This window comes from Drosophila pseudoobscura, chromosome 4 (assembly GCF_009870125.1).
Source record: "Drosophila pseudoobscura strain MV-25-SWS-2005 chromosome 4, UCI_Dpse_MV25, whole genome shotgun sequence".
Lineage (NCBI taxonomy): Eukaryota > Metazoa > Arthropoda > Insecta > Diptera > Drosophilidae > Drosophila > Drosophila pseudoobscura.
In genome coordinates, this window is record NC_046681.1 from 17,923,876 (window position 1) to 17,944,310 (window position 20,435).

A 20,435-nucleotide genomic window follows, 5' to 3' on the forward strand; every position below is an offset into this window, starting at 1 on the left:
GATTGTTTCCATAGAAGTCAACAACTTGTAAGCAGACAAGCCAATTGACCTTTTAAAGAGACCTTTACTTTCCCACAAAGTTTGCTTTAAGTTTTTGCGTAACCCTCGTTCTTCTTAGCGCCATGACATGGAAAGGGTTGAAGTTTCTTTCTGACTGCCTGTCAATGCAATTTAACCCGCCCTAGACCGCTCTCCGGCTCTCCGGCTCACCCTCGCAATCCGGGCCCCCCGACTAAGTCTTTGGCTGCAGCCAACGAAACAGCCACGATGCGATGCGATGCGCTGTGTCAAGCTGCAGTCACTTTTGGCTGGCTTCTGAAAATTTGTCAAACTTGCTTAAAAGCCAAAGCAAAAATTCAATTTCAGCAGCCATGCAGCCAAATTGCCAGACCCTCAGCCACAGCCCCAGCCCAGCCCCAGCCCAGCCCAGCCCCAGCTCCAGACCCAGCCAGAGACATAAGTAAAATATATTTCGTATATTTTACAAATTGGCTCAACCCGGGGCAACAGTAATACAAAATAACAGCAACAAAAGAGGCAACTGTCTTGACAACGCAACGCAACGCCGGCGTTGTCCGGGACAATGGAATACAGCGCCTTTGTACCAGCTAAAACCGTACAGGGTGCAACGGCTTAAAGTGTGCACTTTCCGCCTACAAAAATTGCCAACAAGGGGGACAAACAGGTAACGCTCAATCTAGCCATACAAAGAAGTGTCCCTAATCGTGGATAAATGTTTACCTAAGTATATTCTTCATCAGAGTGGACCCTGTGTAGTCAAAGGACGTTCATACGAGTGCATGTAGTCGTACTTTTAGCCACTCGTACACCCATACGAGTATCTGGAATGGGAGGGTCACGATTTTCATTAGTTTCGTTCTGCACAGTTTCTTTGCCTTGGCTTTTCTGTTGTGGGGTGACAATGACAGCGCCACAATTAGTTGCACAAACCCGTGCCGCTCCACTGCTCCAAAATTTGGCATTATCTCATAACTGCTTACACTGTGTGTGTGTGTGTGTGTGTGTGTGTGTGTGTGTGTGTGTGTGCTGGTCGCTGTTTCCGATTCCGACTCGCTGGCACCATTTGTGCAATAAAAAAAGTTGAACGCTTGATTGGATGGTTGCTGGAACGAGTATTGATCAAACAGTTTGAGGTTAGACATGGCAGAAGCGCCCCACTTTTGGCCCATCTATGCGTGCTGGGCTTGAGGAATGGAAAGCGATGTTTATGCGCCGCATTGAAGGGATATCAAAAATAGCCCAGTGGCAGTCGCTGCATGTGCCCGCTGGGTACAGTTGTGCACTCCGCGGTCGGAGTAGGTTGCATACTTTGCTCAGAAAGTCAGTTAGGAAATAATAGTCGAACAGGGCAGAGGGCAACGGTTTTTTTGGTCTCCGAAGCCAAAAATCAACACGCTTGTTCCGCTGTACCAGAGCACACCTAAGGACCTGCGGGCCCACACCTGAGCCATGCCCATACACTGGGACTGGGACTGGGAGCACGAGCACGAGCATGGAGGCGCTCATTATCACTGGCCCCCCCGCCGGCACTGGACCTCGGGAGAGCCCAAGTGTCGCCAACGGCGGTACTACTTGTCGCACGAGCTAGACGTGTGCGCCAGAGACTTCCACTTGCGAGTGGACGACAGCGCCTGGTGCCATGGGTCTTGTCTGGTAGGACGCGTGGTCATAGAGACTGGCACAGAGCCGGACTCTCTGGGCCGCGGCACCTTCAAGGTGGTCTTGGACGTTCATCACTTCCAGATCTCCGAGCTGACCGTCAAGGCAAGGAACAGTGACACAGTTTGTGTCGAGGGCAAGCAGTCGGACGATCGCGCGGACAAGGGTCAGCTCTGCATTACCCGCGAGTTCTCCCGCACCTACAAGCTCCCCAGGCACTACGACGGTACCCAGGCACGGGCTACGTTCTCCGCCGACGGCATACTCATGATTACGGTGCCAGCCCCGCCGAAGCTGGACGATGTGGAGCGAGTGGTGGAGATCGAGCCCACCGGCAACTACTTTGGCAGCATCGCGGATCCCAGTGCAGCCAAGGCCATTGAGCAGGCCGCAGCGGCCGAGGCTGGCGAGGAGACTCCTGCTGACACAGCGGCGGACAAATGAAGCCGACGACGTCTGGCGGTGGTGCGTGGTTGGCGCCGTTTACTCAAATGGAAGGCTAACCACTTTTGGCATAAGCGTCCATCCAAATGCGTTTAGGCCGCCAGAGGCAGTCGAAATCGAGGATACGGATACGAAGGACACCTGGCGAACCACTTATGTATCCCAGTCACAGAGCACACGCACAACGGAGTGATTACCGGCAAATAAATAGGATTGGTTGTTTTCATGTTCTAGGAAGCACGTAGGAAAATCGTTAAAAACGTTAGCAAATATGGCGCGGTCGATATTGTTCCAAGATCAATAGCTTCAGTACAGTATCTAAGAGTTGACACTTCTGCTTGTGATTTTGTTGTATGCCAATAAAGGACTTTATCAAAAAGAGGATGTTTCGTCCCTTGTGTAGCCGAGGGCTAATCGCATATCGCACAAATGATCAGAAATCTAGGATAAATCATTCGTTCTGCCAAACCATTTCCAGAGAACTGTTTCGAGACCTCCCTGCTTTTAACTTTCCTGTCACGCATCTTTTGATTAGCACAAAATTTGAATAAAATTCACTAACACCTTTTCCGCCTTCCCCATCTCTGCCATCGCCGTCACACATCTCATCGTTCCTTATTGCCACCTCGGCTTTGGCACGCAGCCCATAAAAAGACAAAGGAAAAAAGCTCGTCGCCAAAAAACGAAAAAGATACATTTCGACCTTAACTAAACGAGAAACAGGGGCAGCAAGAAATGGCATGGAAGCAAAAAGCCAAGGGGTAAATAATTCGGGTATGGATACGGCATTTGGTTTTTCGAGACCCTGGGCTCCTTGGGCTTGGGTTGTGCAAACAGTGTGGCCTTTCTTTGTGACATTTAAGGGATAATCTATGGGGAAGATCGCTGCAGAACTAAAAGACAGCGAAAATAAAAAGTTTATGTCACAGAATGGAGTTTAATGCATTAAATTTGTCCATGCTTCGGTCCATGGTTCGGTCCATGGTTTTTGTTCAAAAGTTGAACACTCCAGAGCTACTCCCTGCCCAGTGGCTGCCCAGTAAGCCAATCAGGCCTCTCGTCATTCACTGAAATCGTGGACGACTGGTTCGCTTTTTCGCTTTTTTGATTTGCTTTCGGTCCCTTGCAATTTAGCCGTTGAGACACGTTTTCTTGTTACGATTCTAATGAAATTTGCTACATCTTGAAGTGAATCGTTGTTGTCCCTTGTTGGCTACAGGCCGGCGATGGGACAACTGCGAGGTCGCGTACTTTGTCATCGTTTTGGTTTTATGCGTAGTTGCGTTTAATAAAGTTTTTATGTGGGCCCTTGAATTTAGCGGACGCACTCCCTTATTTCTAATCAAGTTACGGTTACGGTTACGGGAATGCGGCCTGCAGCTTTAAGATATTGACCGGACTGGGCCGGGCCGGGCCGGACCGGGGCGGGCCTTAAGATATTCATATTTACGAGTATTGCAGAGGACGGTGATAAAATATTCAGCAGAAAAGTAACTTCACAATTTCAATTTCCCATGCTATTGGCGGCCGGGACAAACCAAAATAATACAACGATAATAAACACCTACACACCAATTTTATGAACTCATAAAACACTGCAATGGAATCGTATTTTATATACGAATATCCATATGTGTGAGAGGAGCTGGCCCCCAGGCTCTACGGCGCCCTTCCAGCCGCAAAAAACGCACAGGCACCCCTTCCCCTCAGCTGTCTGTCTACCAAAACATTGAGCATCGCTTTGAGCTATTCATATGTTGTTTTACGACTCGCTTGCCACAACACTGAAATCGTTACGTGGCTCACAGCTAATTTTTTTTTATCACTCTCGTATGTTTTTTTTACAGATATACATATATGATTGACTAGGTGTACATACTCGTATTATTTATACTTTATTAACTCCACAGTTTGCAATCACTCTGAAATGAACATCCCAAAGGATTTACAGCCCATGACAACTAATTACCCAAATTGATGTGACATCAGCCACTTTCAGTCACTTTCCGAGGCCAAAAGTCAAATCAAGTCACTCAAGGAGAAGGAGAGAGGCCTCCAGTAGTATTCACGCCCATAAACTTATCGATTTGCGACTCGCTTTTTGTGTATCTGCGAACGTTTAACGAAGTTTTCTGTCGCCCAATGCAACGGGCAGCAGGCCCGACGTAATTGCTCCATTCTACTTGGCAGCCAATACGTGGTTATGAGTTGTTTCAGCAGGGCCAAAAGCACACCCGATCAAATGAGGCACAGATTCGAAAAGCCCCGCACCGCACGGTTCTTCATTATGAACTTCTGCGTTCTGGCCGGCGCTGCAGCATGTGCTGCTCCACTTGTACGAGCCGAGCCGTTACAGGACACGCACTGCAACACACAGACACGCACGCCTACGCAAACGCATTTCGCGGGCCATTTGTAACGCGATGGCGATGCCGGGGCGATGGCGGGGCGATGGCGGGGCGATGGCAGGACGATGGCGGGGCGATGGGGTCGGAACGAATGCATTTTGCAACCAAAGCCAACAATGTTCCCTTCAACAGCCGTCATTGGTGGCAATGGCATTGCTGGAGATGGTTACGTGATGGAAAATGCATTGAGAAAAGCTTGTCATTAAAATTGTGCATACACCATGGATAAATCCGCCCGAGTAGATGCCTCCAAAGAAATATTCTACCGATACTGCATCGATATTAGATGCTGGCAGCACACGTGCCACATAGTGCTTTACATAGTATTTTTTAGCCATTACGAGAGCGGCGCTCATTCACGCCACCCATCACGCCATCACCCGCGGGATAGTTGCAGTCCCTAATCTTTGACCGCCGCCTCTGCCGTATGTGGCCGTCTGTGGCCGTGTGTTTGCAGTGCAGTTGTGCATGCCATGGTATTAGAGGAGTAACTGGCGCTTAGGCAGCTTCCTGTGCACCGCTGCCATTGTTGTGGATGTCACTCCCCTCCCCACCACACCCTTCCCTTCCCGGCCCTCCTTTGGTGCTCATTTGCTGTAAACGAGCGCAATGGCGCTTTGCTGTTTTTGCGGTTGTTGTTTGGGAAGCAACGCAGTTCCATGGGGTACGTAGTCGTAGTTACTACGGCTTCTGGTGTTGCCGCTGCATTTAACCGTTACGCACTTCCTGCACAGAATGTTATTACTTCCGTTGCCGTTTAATTGATTTTGAAGGTGCCTAGTCGGTCGTTCGGTGGGTTAGGGCTACCTGGCCAGGTACTGCTCGGGCACCGGTGGAGTCTTCAGCCATAGGCCATTAGTAAATTGTAGCCTAAGTGCTTTGCAGGCTGGAACCAGGAAAGCCCGTGCCCATGCCCATGCCTTTGCCCATTGAAAACGCATTTTTAGATGCTACAGCTGTAAATAGCTCGAAACCATGATTTCGGAGTGAGCATGGAGATTGTGGTTAAGGTCGCCGGTGGTACCCTAACCGCACTTTCGCCGTGTGCGGTTTTTGGGTACCTTTTTCAAGGCTCTTTGAAGGGAGTTCTTTGCTCATGCTGGTCTTGGCATGACGTCAGCGTTACCCATGCGTAAAAGTTATTAGTGAAATGCACTCACCTGGCGCGAAGGAGGCAGGCGGAGGGCGGCAAGCTGGTTGGGGGCGCCCTGCAGATGTTTGTTGGCCACCAAAACCTCAAACAGCACTTAAGTTGTTGCCAGCTGGAAGGTTTCGGGTTTTGGTTTGTTTTACTTAGTGCTCCACAGCAGGTGTATGCCGTGATTTGCAGTTCTCCCGAGGATTACGAGGGACGCCTGAGATGGCCTAATAGGCTTAGCATGCATTTTGGATAGTTGGAAAACTTTGCGAAGAGCTGACGAGCGGAGTTTCTATTCGTAATTACGGCATTCCGTATCGTTTGTTAAAAGTAAGACCCTCGCAGCCTCAGGTAATTTTGTGTGAACTTCCACAAGGCTTAGGTATTGAACAGTATTAGATATACTCAATAATTTATTTGCACAAATATGTGCGCCACTCTCGGCACTCATTATCCATAGATACGAGCTCGCCCTGAGGGCCCTAATTGATGAACCCACACCGGAAACCTGTGTCTGGTCTGAGCCAGCAATGCACTGACCCATTTATCCATGAAACCAAAAACTATTTACAATTTTAGCAACAATGCTAAAGCTATAGCTGCTCGTACAGCATTGTGGCATCGAAAGCATTTCGAAAAACATTTGAAAATGAAACATGCTTGCTGCTAATTGACTTCGAACCGCAGCATCCGCGATTGTTTTCACATTAGCTATGATTTCTTTCACGCAGACTGCGGTGCGGAGCGGTGCGGTGGCCATGGGGGCGTCGCCATGATAAGTGAGCTCCTATTAGTATGTCAATTAGCGGGCTTGTTGCATATGATCCAGTTCACTTGGCATTAGTTGCTTGCAACTTGCAACAGCTGCTTGGTCGGAGCGTGAAAATTAATGCTTGACTGGCCCTATACGGGTCTGTTTCAAGTGCTCGGGAGAAACCGAAAGTGGAGTGCTAATTACCATCTGTCTGTATCTTTATCTGTATGTGTATCTTTCTGCAGGGAAATCTGGACCACTGTTCTGCCACCTGAAACCAAAGATGTCTATACGGCGATTCTGGGCGTTAACAAGGCCAGTCGGATTGATGAAGGTGTCTACAGCTGTAAGGTAAGTTCTCAATTGATTTCAATCCCTTTGTCCTATGCGTGAACTGATAAATCCGAATGGGTTTGAACACGGTCGGTCCCCAGGCATTTTACCGATATTTTTCCATAGTACTAATCAGTCTAATTGCCATATCATAGCTGCAGAGAACTCTGTGCTCGCACGGTCTGCGCAGAGAGCAGATCTGTCTGGGAAACCCTCCGAAAGTCCACATAATTACATTAGGCTTTGGTTCATTCTGCACTCGACTCTGTTCTTCATTTTCGCTGTAGCGTAGCTTTTAATTAGACTAATTAAAATATGGTAGCCCAGGCAGATAGGAAAGTGTGCTGGATGGAGGAAATTCCAGAGATACCGGGTTGATTGTCGGCTTCCACCGCAGTCGAATGGTCTTCTTCAGCAGCCAATTAAATTTTAATCTACGGTATTAAACATTCTTTTGACTGCTCTCTGCCGGGATAAATTTGTGGGCACTCCAAGATGATTTTAAGCCTAACGCGGCTAAACGTTTCTTTCGGCTATCTACTTCCGTTTGGAGGCCCCCACTAAATAAGAGCTTTAAATTGTTCCAGACCATTAGACCTTAAACTGCCCAGTTCCGACCGTTTCCCTCATTGTGGCAGCAACCCGGTGGGTCCGTCCTTTCTTTATGGCTCGGGTAATAACATATTACGCAAATGGCCTGTAAAAAAATATTGGCCCGCACTGTCCTGGCAGCATAAAATACCTCGTACACGTGAAAAGTTTCCGAAAGAAAGTTGCCTCGCCAAACACGTGGACAAAAGGTGCTCTGCGGTGGCACGCATAGACATCGCTTTCAATATACTGTGCGAGCATATACAATATTGGGATACTTCCGGAAGTCAGCCATAAATCACATGGTAATTTGATTGCTTGAGCTGGCAAGGTCATAATAATATGTGTACGTTTGTTAAGAATAAATCAAATCTGGAATCGTTGCTAACTGAATTGTACTTCGACCTTGCATAATAGGTTTGTGTCCTGCCAAATGTGGTTTTCCCATGAACTGAATCCAACTAAAGCAGAACGTTCTTAACACTTTAAGTCTGTGATTGCAAGAACAAAAAGCAAATTCGCTCAGTTAGAAGCAGACGCATCTGTTGTCTGCTGCAGCCCACCAGGCTGTCGCTTTCTTGGGCCAGCGAATGGAGGAGGCCATTGTGTTTAGTGCCTGGTCCGAGCTCTCCAAGGGGATTTCGTGAAGTTTTTATGCGGCTCGGCTCCCCTACACTTTTAGCGTTCCCGTGGCCGATTCTTTTGCCGCTTTGTGTCTTTGGCGCGCCGCTCCGCGCCCCATCCTGCCCCCGCTCACTTATTATTGTCGCTCTGGTCCTCGTAATGACGCGGCCAGATCAAAGGCAGGAAGTGCTGGGCAAAGCGGATGGCGTCGAGGGGGCTGGTGGCAGCAATTCAAAGCGCTTGGCAGCTGGAACCACTGCACGATAATCAAGAAGGCTGGCTGGATGGCTGGCTGGGTGGCTGGGTGGGTGGCTGGCTGGGTGGCTGGCTGGCTGGTTGCTTGGGGCACGGTCCCTGAAGGTCGATTGTTCCCACGTCTCAGCTGTTTACTCAAAACTGAAGAGCATGAATCCTTTTCAATAACATTGCCTCAAGGTCCAAGTCAATAAAGTGCCTGCCAGTGCCTTTTCCCATTAGGCGCTGGGGACTGCATGTATACGTCCATAACTTGTCCGTAATTTACTCGCATTGTGCACACACACACACCAACCAACACACACACACTAACATTTATAACAGGGGAGTGTGCCTCTGCGCATTTATTATTTATGAATTGATATTAAGTATACGCCTTGTTGCAATTAATTCATTTCCCTCAGGGAACGGCGTCGTCTTGGGTCCATTACGTGCACAATGGACCAAAGCGGTGCTGTCTTTAAGTTCGCTGCATTAAGTTTCCTTCTAAATCCGTTTCAGCTTCTGCGGAGCACGATTTGGCTTAGTGTGCTCAGAGTGCTCCTCCGTCGATGAAAGTACTTCTGGATAAAGGATTGCTAATAGGGAGACCACTTGATGTTTCCATAATCTCAGAATGGAGCCTCAGTCTTAGCACTTCTTACAGAACAGTTGGTCATTAAAAACCTAACACTCTCCGGAGCAACCGGGTAACCATGCCTTGCTGGGGCGCGGTCTGTCCTTAAACCTCAATGTTGTCAATATCCATTAACATAATAAATTCTGTTGGCTTGGCAAGAGCCATTTTTATGAACTATTAATTTCCTTGGAGTGCTGTTCATTGATGAACCTCAGATCGAGAGTGGGCTGGCCGTGGGCAGGCCAATGGGTTTCCATCTCCGTACAATGTGTTGTTTAACGACTTGGACTTGGACTTGGACTTAGACGGCGTCCTATGCGTTTCACCCGCCCAGATCGGAGTCAATAAAATGCCATTCGGCTATAAAAACGCTTCGTTTCATTCCAAGAGTTTTGCAGTCCGGCTACGTCGCAGCTAAATGAGTTAATTGGCATTTGGATTTTGTGGATAGCAAAGATTTGTCGACGTTGCGGAGTCGTAAATGACTGTGAGACTCGGAAACACCAGCCAACCAGCAAATGCTTCCCAGATTCTGGGAAGCTGCAACACAATTTTAAAGCCGTATTACGATAAAAAGACTGCCCACCCTCGACTTGCATTGAGAGCATTTCGCTGTGTATTAAATATTTCCGGATCGGCTGTAGCAAAGCGCCCAAGGAGACAAGGATATCAGACAGGGATACAGACAAGCCCATCCAGACAAGTGCAATACCTTCACATTGGCGACAATGACGACCCCGAGTACCCGAGGTCTGCCTCCACACGCCGCCGTTCGTTAGTAGTCTCATTTCATTTTAAATTTGAAACGGAAGTTTGTTGAAGATGTAGCCAGGCAGGGAGACGATTCCGACGATTGTGTCCTCATGCCCATCATCATCCTTGTCGTTGTCCTTGTCGTTGTCGTAACGACTATGATTTTCTCTATGCCTCTACTTCAGCCCCCGCTTCAGCACCGTTTCCCCCCTTGCCCGGGAGGCACGTGCAACAACAGAATTTTACAATTCGTTGGACTGCAGACCGCGTGGAAATACTTAAACGAAAAAGGTTTGCTCAAATGGCGTATTGCCCACATGGCACTAAGGCTTTAAGTAGCCATCCACTCTTGGCCATGCAAGTAGTCGTAAATACTCGTGCTCGTGTGTAACGTAACTTGGAGTGTCCTCAACGACGGGCCTGGACACCATGAGTGACCAATACAAATCCTTGTGGTTAGGCAGGGGCTGGCTCCCTTCTTGCCCTTAAATATAATATATTTAATTCCGGGCTGTGGATTGAATGTGATTTTCTGCATCAGTTAAAGTTGAAGTCAGATCTGGCGATTGATGTGTGTTTGTCTGTGCATAAGTCAAAGAGCAAGCCAAGCACAATCACAATTACATTTGGTCCTGTCCAATCAGCACACAATAAAGTCTGGCTGACTAGCAAATAAGTCTATTAAACATATCTTGGGACACACTCGTACTCGAGCTGGAGCTGGCATCAGATGCTGCTCTTCTCCAGTTTACACATGCATGAAAAGGACATCGGCAGAATCTGTCTGTCAGTCGGTTTGAGGCTGCTCGCCTGCCTGCCAACAGGATGTGTGCAATGCACTCCGACAAGGCTGTTGACGCTTGGTCTGGTCTGAGGGCTATCAATGCACGTCGGGCTAGAAGCGGACTCTCGCTTGATGCCTGATGATGTTGTTTGGAGTAATCAAAGTCATGGAATTATGGTTGCCCGATGACAGGCCGTCGAGGACTCGACTTTGTTCAATGAACATGACTAACCCGATTCTCTCATTTCCATCTGCAGGTCACCGACTGGGGCGTAGAGCAGTGCCGGTCTCTGCACATTCACATCAAGTCGCCGCCCCGTCTGAGGGTGGATCCCGCCAGTGTGACTTTGCAGCGAGGAGATTCCCTGCGAGTGCGCTGCCTCTCGCCCGGCAACGATGACATCAAGCGATACGCCCAGCTGGGCTACAGCTGGACCCGAAACGGGGTGCTGTTCCAGTCGGACACAGCCACTGCCATGTGGGAGGATCTCTACCCCGACGGCAGCATCCTGAAGATCAACAACATACAGAAGTCCGCGGAGTACGCCTGCCTGGTGTCCAACAGTGTGCGGCCAGTGTCCAAGAGCGTCTACATCAACGTCATTGAGCGCAATGCGGCGCACGTGTGTCCGGCGGAGTCCACCTACGGTGTGCACTGGCCCACCAGTGCCCCAGGAGCACCCATCATCACAGACTGTCCGCGGGGCTTCGAGGGCCATCTGCGTCGAGTCTGCGAGCAGCGGGATACGGGAAACTCCAGCTGGCTACTGCCGGACTTCTCGGGCTGCGTGCGCGACGAGCTGCTGGTCATCTACAACCGATATCGAGCCTTGAGTGCTGGATTCCAGCAAACGAATTCCTCGAATATACTGAAAGCTTGCTTCGATTATACGATTCAGAGACGCCACAGCTTTCTGCCCGGCGAGGCAAGCTTCCTCATTGACATGCTGCACGAGGTGAGGGGAAAACAGAGAAAAAGGAGTGAAGGAGTAGAAGGAAGAACATTTATACAATATGAAAAGCCATATTTCTGGCATATTTGGCCAAATTGATCTAATCAAGGGTAAACGGCTGCAATCAGAATCAATTTTCAATGTAATTCCCACTGCGGCCCGACAGCCTCCTTTTGCTGGAGGTCTCGGAAGAGAAATTTCGAATTGAGTTTTAAACTGTTTGTCCGGACTGTCTGCTATCTGCTTTCCGCAAAGCCCTTAACACATTCAAGCCACAGCCCGGTCGGAGGGCCCAAAATGTCTGTATCCAGGTAGAGGCAACCACTTGAGAGGGAACCAGACCAAAGTATTTCTTGCTCTTTACAAGAGCAGAGGCCTGGGCAACTATTTTTACACGCAAATGAATGTAAAAGCCGCTGAGCCGGGCGGCTTGCCATTTTTCACACAATTTTCGGTTGCCCAACTGCAGTCAAAGAAAAGTTCTTGTCGGGCTTTTCGTCTTTAGGGTCGCCTAGCAACAATTTTTCATTTTAATGCGCACACAAATTTCCCTCCTAACGAATTGCCAAGACGAAGAAGAGTCCTAAGAAGGTGCTCGTCCTTGTTGTGCGCTGGGGGAGCAGGAGCAGGATGAGGACCAGGACTGTTGTACTGTGTTGTCTAAACTTTGGTTCCTTCCCCATTTCACAGCTCGACACCTACTTGCAACTGAAAGGCACACAACTAGAGCGTGAGATGGCCGCGGAGATTATACTGCGCATTCTGGATAAAGTCATGCAGAATGCTCAATCCTTGAACAGTCAACAGGTAAGTGGCAAGCGGCAAGTGGCAAGCGGCAAGAGCCAAGAGCCGAGGCACTTTGGCTGCAATTGCGCATAAATTACGAGCGACTATATGTGGAGTATATGGAGGAGCGACCGGTCGGTCGGTCGGGCTTTTGGGCGCCATAATTTATAACCTGCAGCCATATTCAATATTTGCCTGGCTGGTTTCAGACCCTGCCCAGGATTTATTACACACACTCTCAATAGTCGAACAGAACCGAACCGAACCGAACCGCACCGTAGGCGATGGGAGCCACATTCGAATTTCAGTGCCACTTTTATTCAGCCTGTAGTTGGTCTGTCACTGGGCAGCAATTTACATCCAAACATTTGTCTCCCCCAATCCGTGCTCGGATTTCTAAACAGCCAGAGAATTGATGTCCTGCTGGCTGGTAATGAATACCTTTTTTGATATGTACGATGTTGAGGAATTTCGGGTTTGTCTGTGGTTTCTGGTTGCTGATTGCGACCAAAGGCCATGCGAAAGGTAAAATATGGGACTCTGTTGGCGATGAATTGGTGTTTCACTCATACTCATACGATGAAAGTTGACTGCAGCGGTAATTGGTTATCTGGGAAATCTTGCCAAAACCTAGCAAACATCAAAGAAGTTCAGTCAAACTTTAGTCCCCATTTCGTTTAACCCCCTACTCCTACCCTAGCCTTCACAGCCTAGGACCTCCAAGCGGAAAGCATATTTACGCACCATTTGGCAGAATGGCTAATAGAAGCTGGTCCCGCGTCGCCTGTTAGCCGCCAAACATTACTAACCCGTGAGCGACGCTCAGTTAAGTTTCAAATGTGCTGCTAATGAGCGGCAATCAAACAGTTTACGCGACCCTCCGCGCATCGCAAACGAAAAGTCTACAACCGCCTACCTTTGTCGCAGAACAATAAGGATAACCACTAACCACTTCCTTATCACCTCGAGAAAAAGAGAGCAGCATTTTGGCCAATCTCGAGGCTCGAAATGCTGGCTAAAAGTGCGTTTCGTTACTTTTTTAAAACAGCCCGGTGTCTGGTCTGTCTTGGTGTGCCTTGGTGTGATGTCCTTTCATATCACCCCTCCACAACGCCCCACCCGCTCTGGTGGTTGTGGTTACTCTAAGACGGCCATTGTTACCGGCTCAAAGGAGGCTTTTAAGTACGGAAGGGGGAAGGGGGGGCCAAGGCGGGTCGAGTGCCGCATGTATTATTCCATGGGAAAATTTTGTACGAGTATATACGAAGTGCGGCATAAAAGTAAAAGAAAGAACCTGCTTCTTTTTAGGCTCCCCGCCAGGATAAGGCTGAAATTTTGGTATGCAAATTTATGAGAGTGTTGATTGCAACTGTTTGAATACGACCCACTCTGCTCTCAGAGCCTGTCGAGAAGTGAGGATAATTGGCAGGGTCTCCCCCCCGCCCTTTCACTGCCAAGCAGCCCGAGGAGCCCGAAGAGCCCAAGGACGGGGCTCGCTCCTCAAACTTGTTGGCTTATAGACACCTCCAGCATAATCTATTAGCCGACTGCTCCGGATAGCGGTGTCTTAGCAGCCCTGCAATATTCATCTTTTACGATCGGCGCGCACGCGGAAATTAAACAAGTTTTGTTTGGGGCCGTCGTCTGTACTGGAGAGCGTAGAGAAGGAATAGATGGACCGGGAAGGGGAAAGTTTTTAATGCATATAAATTAATTTAGTTCTGGCCGAGCTCCGTTGAGTTATGGCATTTCAATATAACGGGCCACGTGAGCCAGAAAAACGAAAATCCCGCGAAAGAACAATTTATGTTAAATTTTTATTAGCTGACGCAGTCGGAAAAACTTGGCAGCATAATTGGGTCGATTAAAAAGTGTTGGCATTCGGCGAACTTTTTCGAAGTTGAACAAATAGTTCGCATTGTTTTTATTGACTGAGCAAAAAGTTTAATGTACTGAGTCGAATCCCCAGAAAGTTCATCGAATTTTTCGCGCGCAATCAAGTTTAATTAGTGCATGGAAGGTGGATCCCTCGAAAGTAAATAGCCATGGCCTGTACGAGTATGTATTTACATTTGCTGGCGGCTTAAACCAATTCCAGATTTTTCCACAGGAGAAGCTTTCAGCAATCCGATCGCACCTATTGGTGGATAAAAATCCATACAAATAAAATCTATCAAAATAATTTTAAGCCAATTCAATTAATTTTGTTTACCGTGTACCGTATTCGAAAACAATTTTCATTTTCGCGCCGACTTTGCACTACGAACGATGCGGAATAAGCCCCATCAATATGCCGATGATAGTAATAATCCAGAATGCAAAAATTTTATGATGGCATTTCATTTGCTTAAATCCAATTTTTATTTTTATTTTTTTTTGTTTTCCCTGAATGTCATAGTTATCAGAACGGTTGGAATGGGGGCATCTGCTTTTAAGAGTTTTTTTTTTTTGGCGAATTTTTGTGGAAAGGGCAATTGGAAAAGTTTTGCTCATTTTTGAATGGCATTTGAAAATTTAAGCGAAAAGTTGATTAAAACACTTGTATGGATATAAGCTTAGATTTGCATAAGTTTGACCAACCGTATTGACCAACCGAATCGAATGGTAAGCCAAGTTAACTGACCTACTTCGGGACAACTACTCGTACTTTAGATCATGGGGGGAAACGGGAGGAAAGGGGGCGCTTCGAATTCAAATCAAATCACGACGAATCACTTAGCAAAAAGTATTCGCTGGAAACGTGACCCGAACCCCGACCCAAACCCAGCCGAAAGTCACAGCTAAACTTTTCGATCTGAAGAAAAAGTTTCGGCTTCTCACATGTGCAGCGCCAACGGCCACGCCCATCTAGACCATCCTGTCGGAGGCGCCCAAATGATTTGCCGGTAAACTGCTAAACGTGGCTAGGTCGAAAGTCAAGTGAAATTTGCACATGGAAAACTTTTGCTGAGCTTTTCTGCTGCTGTTTCTTTTCAACGCCTTTTAAAGAAATCATACGAATGCCACAAAATTTGAATAGGCAAATGGGCGTGGCATACATCCACTCCTTCCGCCCCTTCCCCCTACAAGCTTAATCTCGCCCTGATGATGCTGAAGTTTTAGATTTTTGTTTCGAAAAGTTCCATTACAGAAACTTTTCCAATTGGAATTGTTTTCGTTTTCGATTAGTTGCCTCGAACATTTATGTTCATACATATGCTTGTATCTGTATCTTATATACTCCTCCTCGAACACATATTTCATTTTATTTTCGTGTTATTTTTTGATTTGCACAGGAAAGTCGACTCCTTAACCCTTTCAGGGCACACAAATCTGTACTGGGACCTGTACTCGGACCTGCATTATAAATCGGGAATCTCTATACTCGTACACAAACAAATAAAGAAGAAGAACTGCCGCAATAATGGGTTTCGCATTACAAGTTTTCAAAAGCAACAAAAATCGAACGCAGCGTTCAATGGCTCGTTCCTACCAAAGTTGATGGCGGTTGATGTAGTGGGGTTCCGCTTATTGGCCTCGGTTTATGGCTTTGTAACTGCACTCGAGAATGTAACAATTTATGATTTTTATGGGAGGGTTCATTGACTGCGTTTTTATATTGCCTGCCTGTTGGCAACATGAACATTTTCCAGAATGCCGAATGGCGAACGCCGAGAGTTGGGCCACTCTCTGTGCCATTGATTTTTGTATGTTTTGGCAAACTTCCGCGCCGGACTCAATACAATTTGAACTGGCCTCAAAACAGGGACTCTAAAGCTTGCCATCCATCTGTCCTGTATCCTTCCTTTCAACACACAGAGCTCTGGCCTCGCAGCATACAATTTAGCTTTTGCGTGAATCTTTTCCTTTCAGCAAATTAAAAAACTGCAGCTGTTAACGCAATCAGCGGCGCTGAACCGCGAGACAATTGCGGCCTCACAATTGGCCACATCGACAAGCGGCAGCAGCCAGCCATCGCCAGCTGACAGCTCGACGACGCTGACCGCACAGGGAAACGCCCGGGGCGATGACAGCAGTGGCTCGGTGGCAACGGTGGGCGACATATCTGCCGGATCTGCGGGAAATTTGCAGGCGACTCGCTCCGGCGGTGGTGGTGGTGGTGGCGGAGGGGAAGGCGACGCCAGAGCAGGAGCCCCCAGCATTCTGACAGTCGATGAGGACACGCTGTCACTGGATCGACTCAACTCGCTGCGAATTTACATGACATCAGTGAAGACCCTGCCCTTTAATTTGCGAATTTATGGGTAAGTTGCAATACCAAATACGCGCCAAAAAGTAAACACTTTCACGTGAAATCAGGCCGTAGACTGAGGTTCTTGGGAGTTTGGGGCAGCTTGCAATAAGTTCTCATTAAGAATGAGTGAAAATGCAAATTCCTGCTTTTCAAGCAAACAGGGAACTTCATTTTACGGCCGCTTGATTAATATACGCGACGAAGGAAAACGATTTCCCGTTGCCTTCGCTCTTAATGGAAAATTTATTTTATGAGCAAACATAAATAATAAATGCATAAAGCAACCGAGGGCTGAGCATGAAGAATGGCTCATAAAAGTTTAACGCTGCGAGTATTTTCCCAGGAAAACTTGCACCGAGGACCTCGTCCTTGCCCTCCTCCGTGCCCTCTCCCTCGTCCCGGCCCAGTATTTCAATCTTGTTGGCTTCCTTCTGGCCACACTCCTGGCTGCCAAGTGTCTAATTTAGCTAATTAAGCGACTTAAGTGCAGGTGACTACAATTTGCTTGATTTACTGCCACTCGTGCACTTTCTCTTGCAGCGAGGACCTGTTCTCGGATCAACTCTATATGGATATCGGGCTATCCAGCCGCCTGCTCCACATCATGGCCAACTCGACAATATTCGCCTCTGTGATCTCCTACAAGAACTTGAAAAGTTTCCTCCCCAAAACCTACTACACCAGAGGAAGGTAAGTTAAACAAGCCCCCAGTCCCCCAGCCACCCAGTCCCTGGGCCGCCGTTGCCTTGATTGCGAGTGAAAGTTATCTTCAGTGGTCATCATTGCGCTTTATAATTAGTTCGAGGCAGCAGTTCTGCTGGAAGTTCAAAGAAGTTCTGTGTGCAAGAGGCAATGAATACCAAAAATTTAAATGAGATTAGTAGGAGTTTAAAAGAAGGAGACGAAGAGGGCCCATTGGGAAATGCCTAGACCAGAGAAACGTCCTCCTGCCTGTGCACTGGCGTTATGCATCTCCCACATTCCACAATTCAATGTAGTTATTTGAGGTGCCGACGTGCAGGAGTATGACAGATATATATATACATATGTATATAAGTCGCAGCTTATGGGCACCAATATATAATTTGTAAGCCAACGTTTGCCTTGCCCCTCAAATATGTGTAATTCCAACAGCCGTCACTCTTGTGCAGCATTGCAACAAGCAACAAGCAACAATATGGCTTTCTTTGGCTTAAGCGTATTACTCTTTGCTGGAAAGAAGCACAGAAGCCTGCCTGCGAGGACAACGACAACCAACGACAACGACATCCCATGCTGGAGCAGACTGTAATTCTAAAGCCGTAAACAAAATGCAAATATGGAACTGCACACACAAACACAGCGATGATAAGGAGACAAAAGAATGTTTTCAGTAGAACAGGAGATGCTAATAGAATTCCCATCCATAGATGTTGTGCATACTCGTGCATAAAAGATGTGCACAAGCTCTAATTTAAACTACATATTTGTTAAACTACTTTTAAGATTTAATGCACTCTACATTTCCCACCAACTCCTAGCGATCCCAGGGACTCGGACTATGTGCTGGCCTCACGGATAATCCAGACCTGGCTGTTTCAGTCCAATCGGTCCAACGACAACTTTCGAGAGCCCCTCGACTTGCCCTTCGAGTCGGGCCACGTGGAGATCATTTTCCAGCACGAGAGTGTGCCCAAGGCCGGCGACTGGGTGGCCGTGTGTGGGTAAGCACTGGGCGAGATCCACCAATTTACATGCCACTAAATCTTCCATTTTATGCGCAGACACGACTACAAGGCCTCGTTCGAGTCCACTTGGCGATCGGACTTGTGCATCACCAAGCACCTGATGGCCAACATAACGCGCTGCATTTGCCCGCTCTCTGGAACCTATGTGGTGATGCTAACCAAGCGCCATCAAAACGTAAGCCCGGGACTCCAAGGTCGCCAAGGCCACACATTTATTAATTTATGCCACGCCCCGCTGCGGCCTCCATTTAGTTATCCAATTCATGCAATTCACGTGTACTAAAGTGGAAAGCTCCTTTTGATTTGTGGCACTTTTAGGACCTGCCATTTAGTGACCGAACGAACGCCCGCTTATGGCCTTGCTCCGCACCCCCCACCCCACACCCCACACTCCACCTGGGAGCCGGCCCGGCCCGGACCGAGCCGAGCTTTATTTCTTTGTGCAGCCAACGTCCGCATTTCCGCTTCCTTTGGTCGCAATCAACAACTTGGCCTTTGGTGCCATGAACTTGCTCCAAATGCACTCTGCTTTCCGACCTCCGTTCGTTTGGCGATGCCTGCATCCGCTTTGGCAATTCTTTAAATTGTATGCTCTTAATTGTTGTCGAGAGTCTCCAAGGCGCACAATTATTTAAGCCATAGCTGCCAGCAGTTGGCCAGCAGTCGGCAAGCAGCCGGCAAGCAGCCGGTCTTAATTCTGATGCTAATTTGAATTGCTAATTGTTTTCTCAATTTCATTCGCAGACCACGCAGTCGCATGCCCCGCAGCGGCCAATCTTCGTGATCGCCAGCTGCGCCTGCTGTCTCCTCCAGTGCGGCTCAGCGCTCCTCATTCTGGTGCCCATCTGGTGCAATCGCAAGTGCGCCATTACCTTCCTCAAAATCCAGTTCTGCATCTCAACATCGAGCGTGATGCTCATTTATGTTCTGGGCTTCATGAAAATGCTGCCAGTGGTGAGTATTTTCTGTTTTCTGTGCTTTCTCTAACGAGGGCTTTAGCTCTTTCTCTGATCCTCTTGAGAATTCCTTTGCGTGTGCACTCTTTAATGCATTTACCATTGCTACCATTGACCCTTTAAAACAAAGCCTTTCGAGTGTTTGCAATGGGAGAAGGGAACCAAAGCGTGAAATTTAATTACGCCAAAATAAATAAACAAATAAAGTGGAGGAAAGCCAAGCTGAAAGCAAAGCAACCCAAAAACCAAAACCAAATATACAACCCAGAACGAAAAAGAGCTGGAGAGAGGAGAGTGGAGAGGAAAACAGTATAATAATAAAAAGTGTTGCATAAAATAAAAAGGAATAAAAGGGAGGCAGTGCGTGCCTTCCAAGACGTGGAAGGGAACGGCACAAGGCAATCGAAATACAAATGAGTTTCCCTCCTTAAAGAAGAAAGAATTCCCATCGGCATTAACCACCTAACCAAACCCTTAAATAATAATTATTTGCAGTGCGAACTTATCCGTAACATCGCCAGTTGCCGACCGATTTTCAGACACAATCGGGCTCGACTTTTCAAATAATAATCACGGAGAGGCGGAGCAGAGAGGAGCACCTCTAATCATCATCAAAACAAATTAGTGTGTCGTCTGGCAAGTCTTTGACCAAGTCAGTAATACGGCGGAGAGCAAGGCAAATAATTTACATTTAGTTTGTGTGGCAGCCAAACGGAAAATTCATGGAAAACAATTCCCATACCTTTTGGCTGGGGAGCTGCTTGGATGGAAATTAAAAGTCAACAATGCTCAACGACTAGCTCAGAGCTCAGAGCTCAGAGCTGAGAGCTCAGAGGAGCAGGTGTGGGTTGCCTGGAGGAACTAACTAGAATCGAAATTAATATTTATAAACGCACATTCCCAAACGTTTGAAGCGGGTGGAAATGTTAATGGAAAAACGGCTTCAGAAGAGCGTAGAAGGGATGCGAGTACCAGTAAATGCAATGTAAAATTCCAAAGCAAGAGCTTTGGGCTTAGCCCCAAAACCCCGAAACACCGAAACCCCGAAAACATTGCAAGAATCTGTGGAAGTCCCCGAAGAACCCGAAAAACCACCTAAATTATAAACGTAAAAAGCATAAGCGAATAAAGTTGCGCTACTTAATCCCAGGGGGTCTTGAGACGCTCTGCGAAAGCAGTAACTGCGGAGCTCTAACAAGAAATAACATTTTTGAATTAGTAATAAACTGGTCCGCTGCGAAAACAACGGCTCAATAAATGGATGAAAAACAAATAAAACATTGTGTGCGACAACGGAGGGACAACAAAGGAAGAGTAAGCCAGCAGATACAGATACAGATACAACGCCAGCAGGGGAAACGAAAACGCAATGCGAAAAGGTTTAAGCAAAGGAAAT

The 20,435-nt window shown here is 47.6% G+C and overlaps 2 protein-coding genes across 2 annotated transcripts in view; both read left to right on the plus strand.

Annotated features, from left to right (window-relative positions):
• Positions 1-20,435, plus strand: part of LOC4817281 (uncharacterized) — an 88,177-nt gene that overhangs the window by 60,945 nt on the left and 6,797 nt on the right. Inside the window, exons 9-16 of the mRNA XM_001356275.4 lie at positions 6,670-6,775; positions 10,641-11,339; positions 12,027-12,143; positions 15,975-16,366; positions 16,897-17,046; positions 17,877-18,059; positions 18,120-18,258; positions 18,828-19,037. Coding sequence (XP_001356311.4) covers positions 6,670-6,775; positions 10,641-11,339; positions 12,027-12,143; positions 15,975-16,366; positions 16,897-17,046; positions 17,877-18,059; positions 18,120-18,258; positions 18,828-19,037 — 1,996 coding nt within the window. The remainder of the gene's footprint in view (positions 1-6,669; positions 6,776-10,640; positions 11,340-12,026; positions 12,144-15,974; positions 16,367-16,896; positions 17,047-17,876; positions 18,060-18,119; positions 18,259-18,827; positions 19,038-20,435) is intronic.
• LOC4817405 (heat shock protein 23) lies at positions 1,280-2,650 on the plus strand. The gene has a single exon (XM_001356274.4). The coding sequence runs from the start codon at positions 1,471-1,473 to the stop codon at positions 2,122-2,124; it is 654 nt and encodes a 217-aa protein (XP_001356310.1). The 5' UTR covers positions 1,280-1,470; the 3' UTR covers positions 2,125-2,650.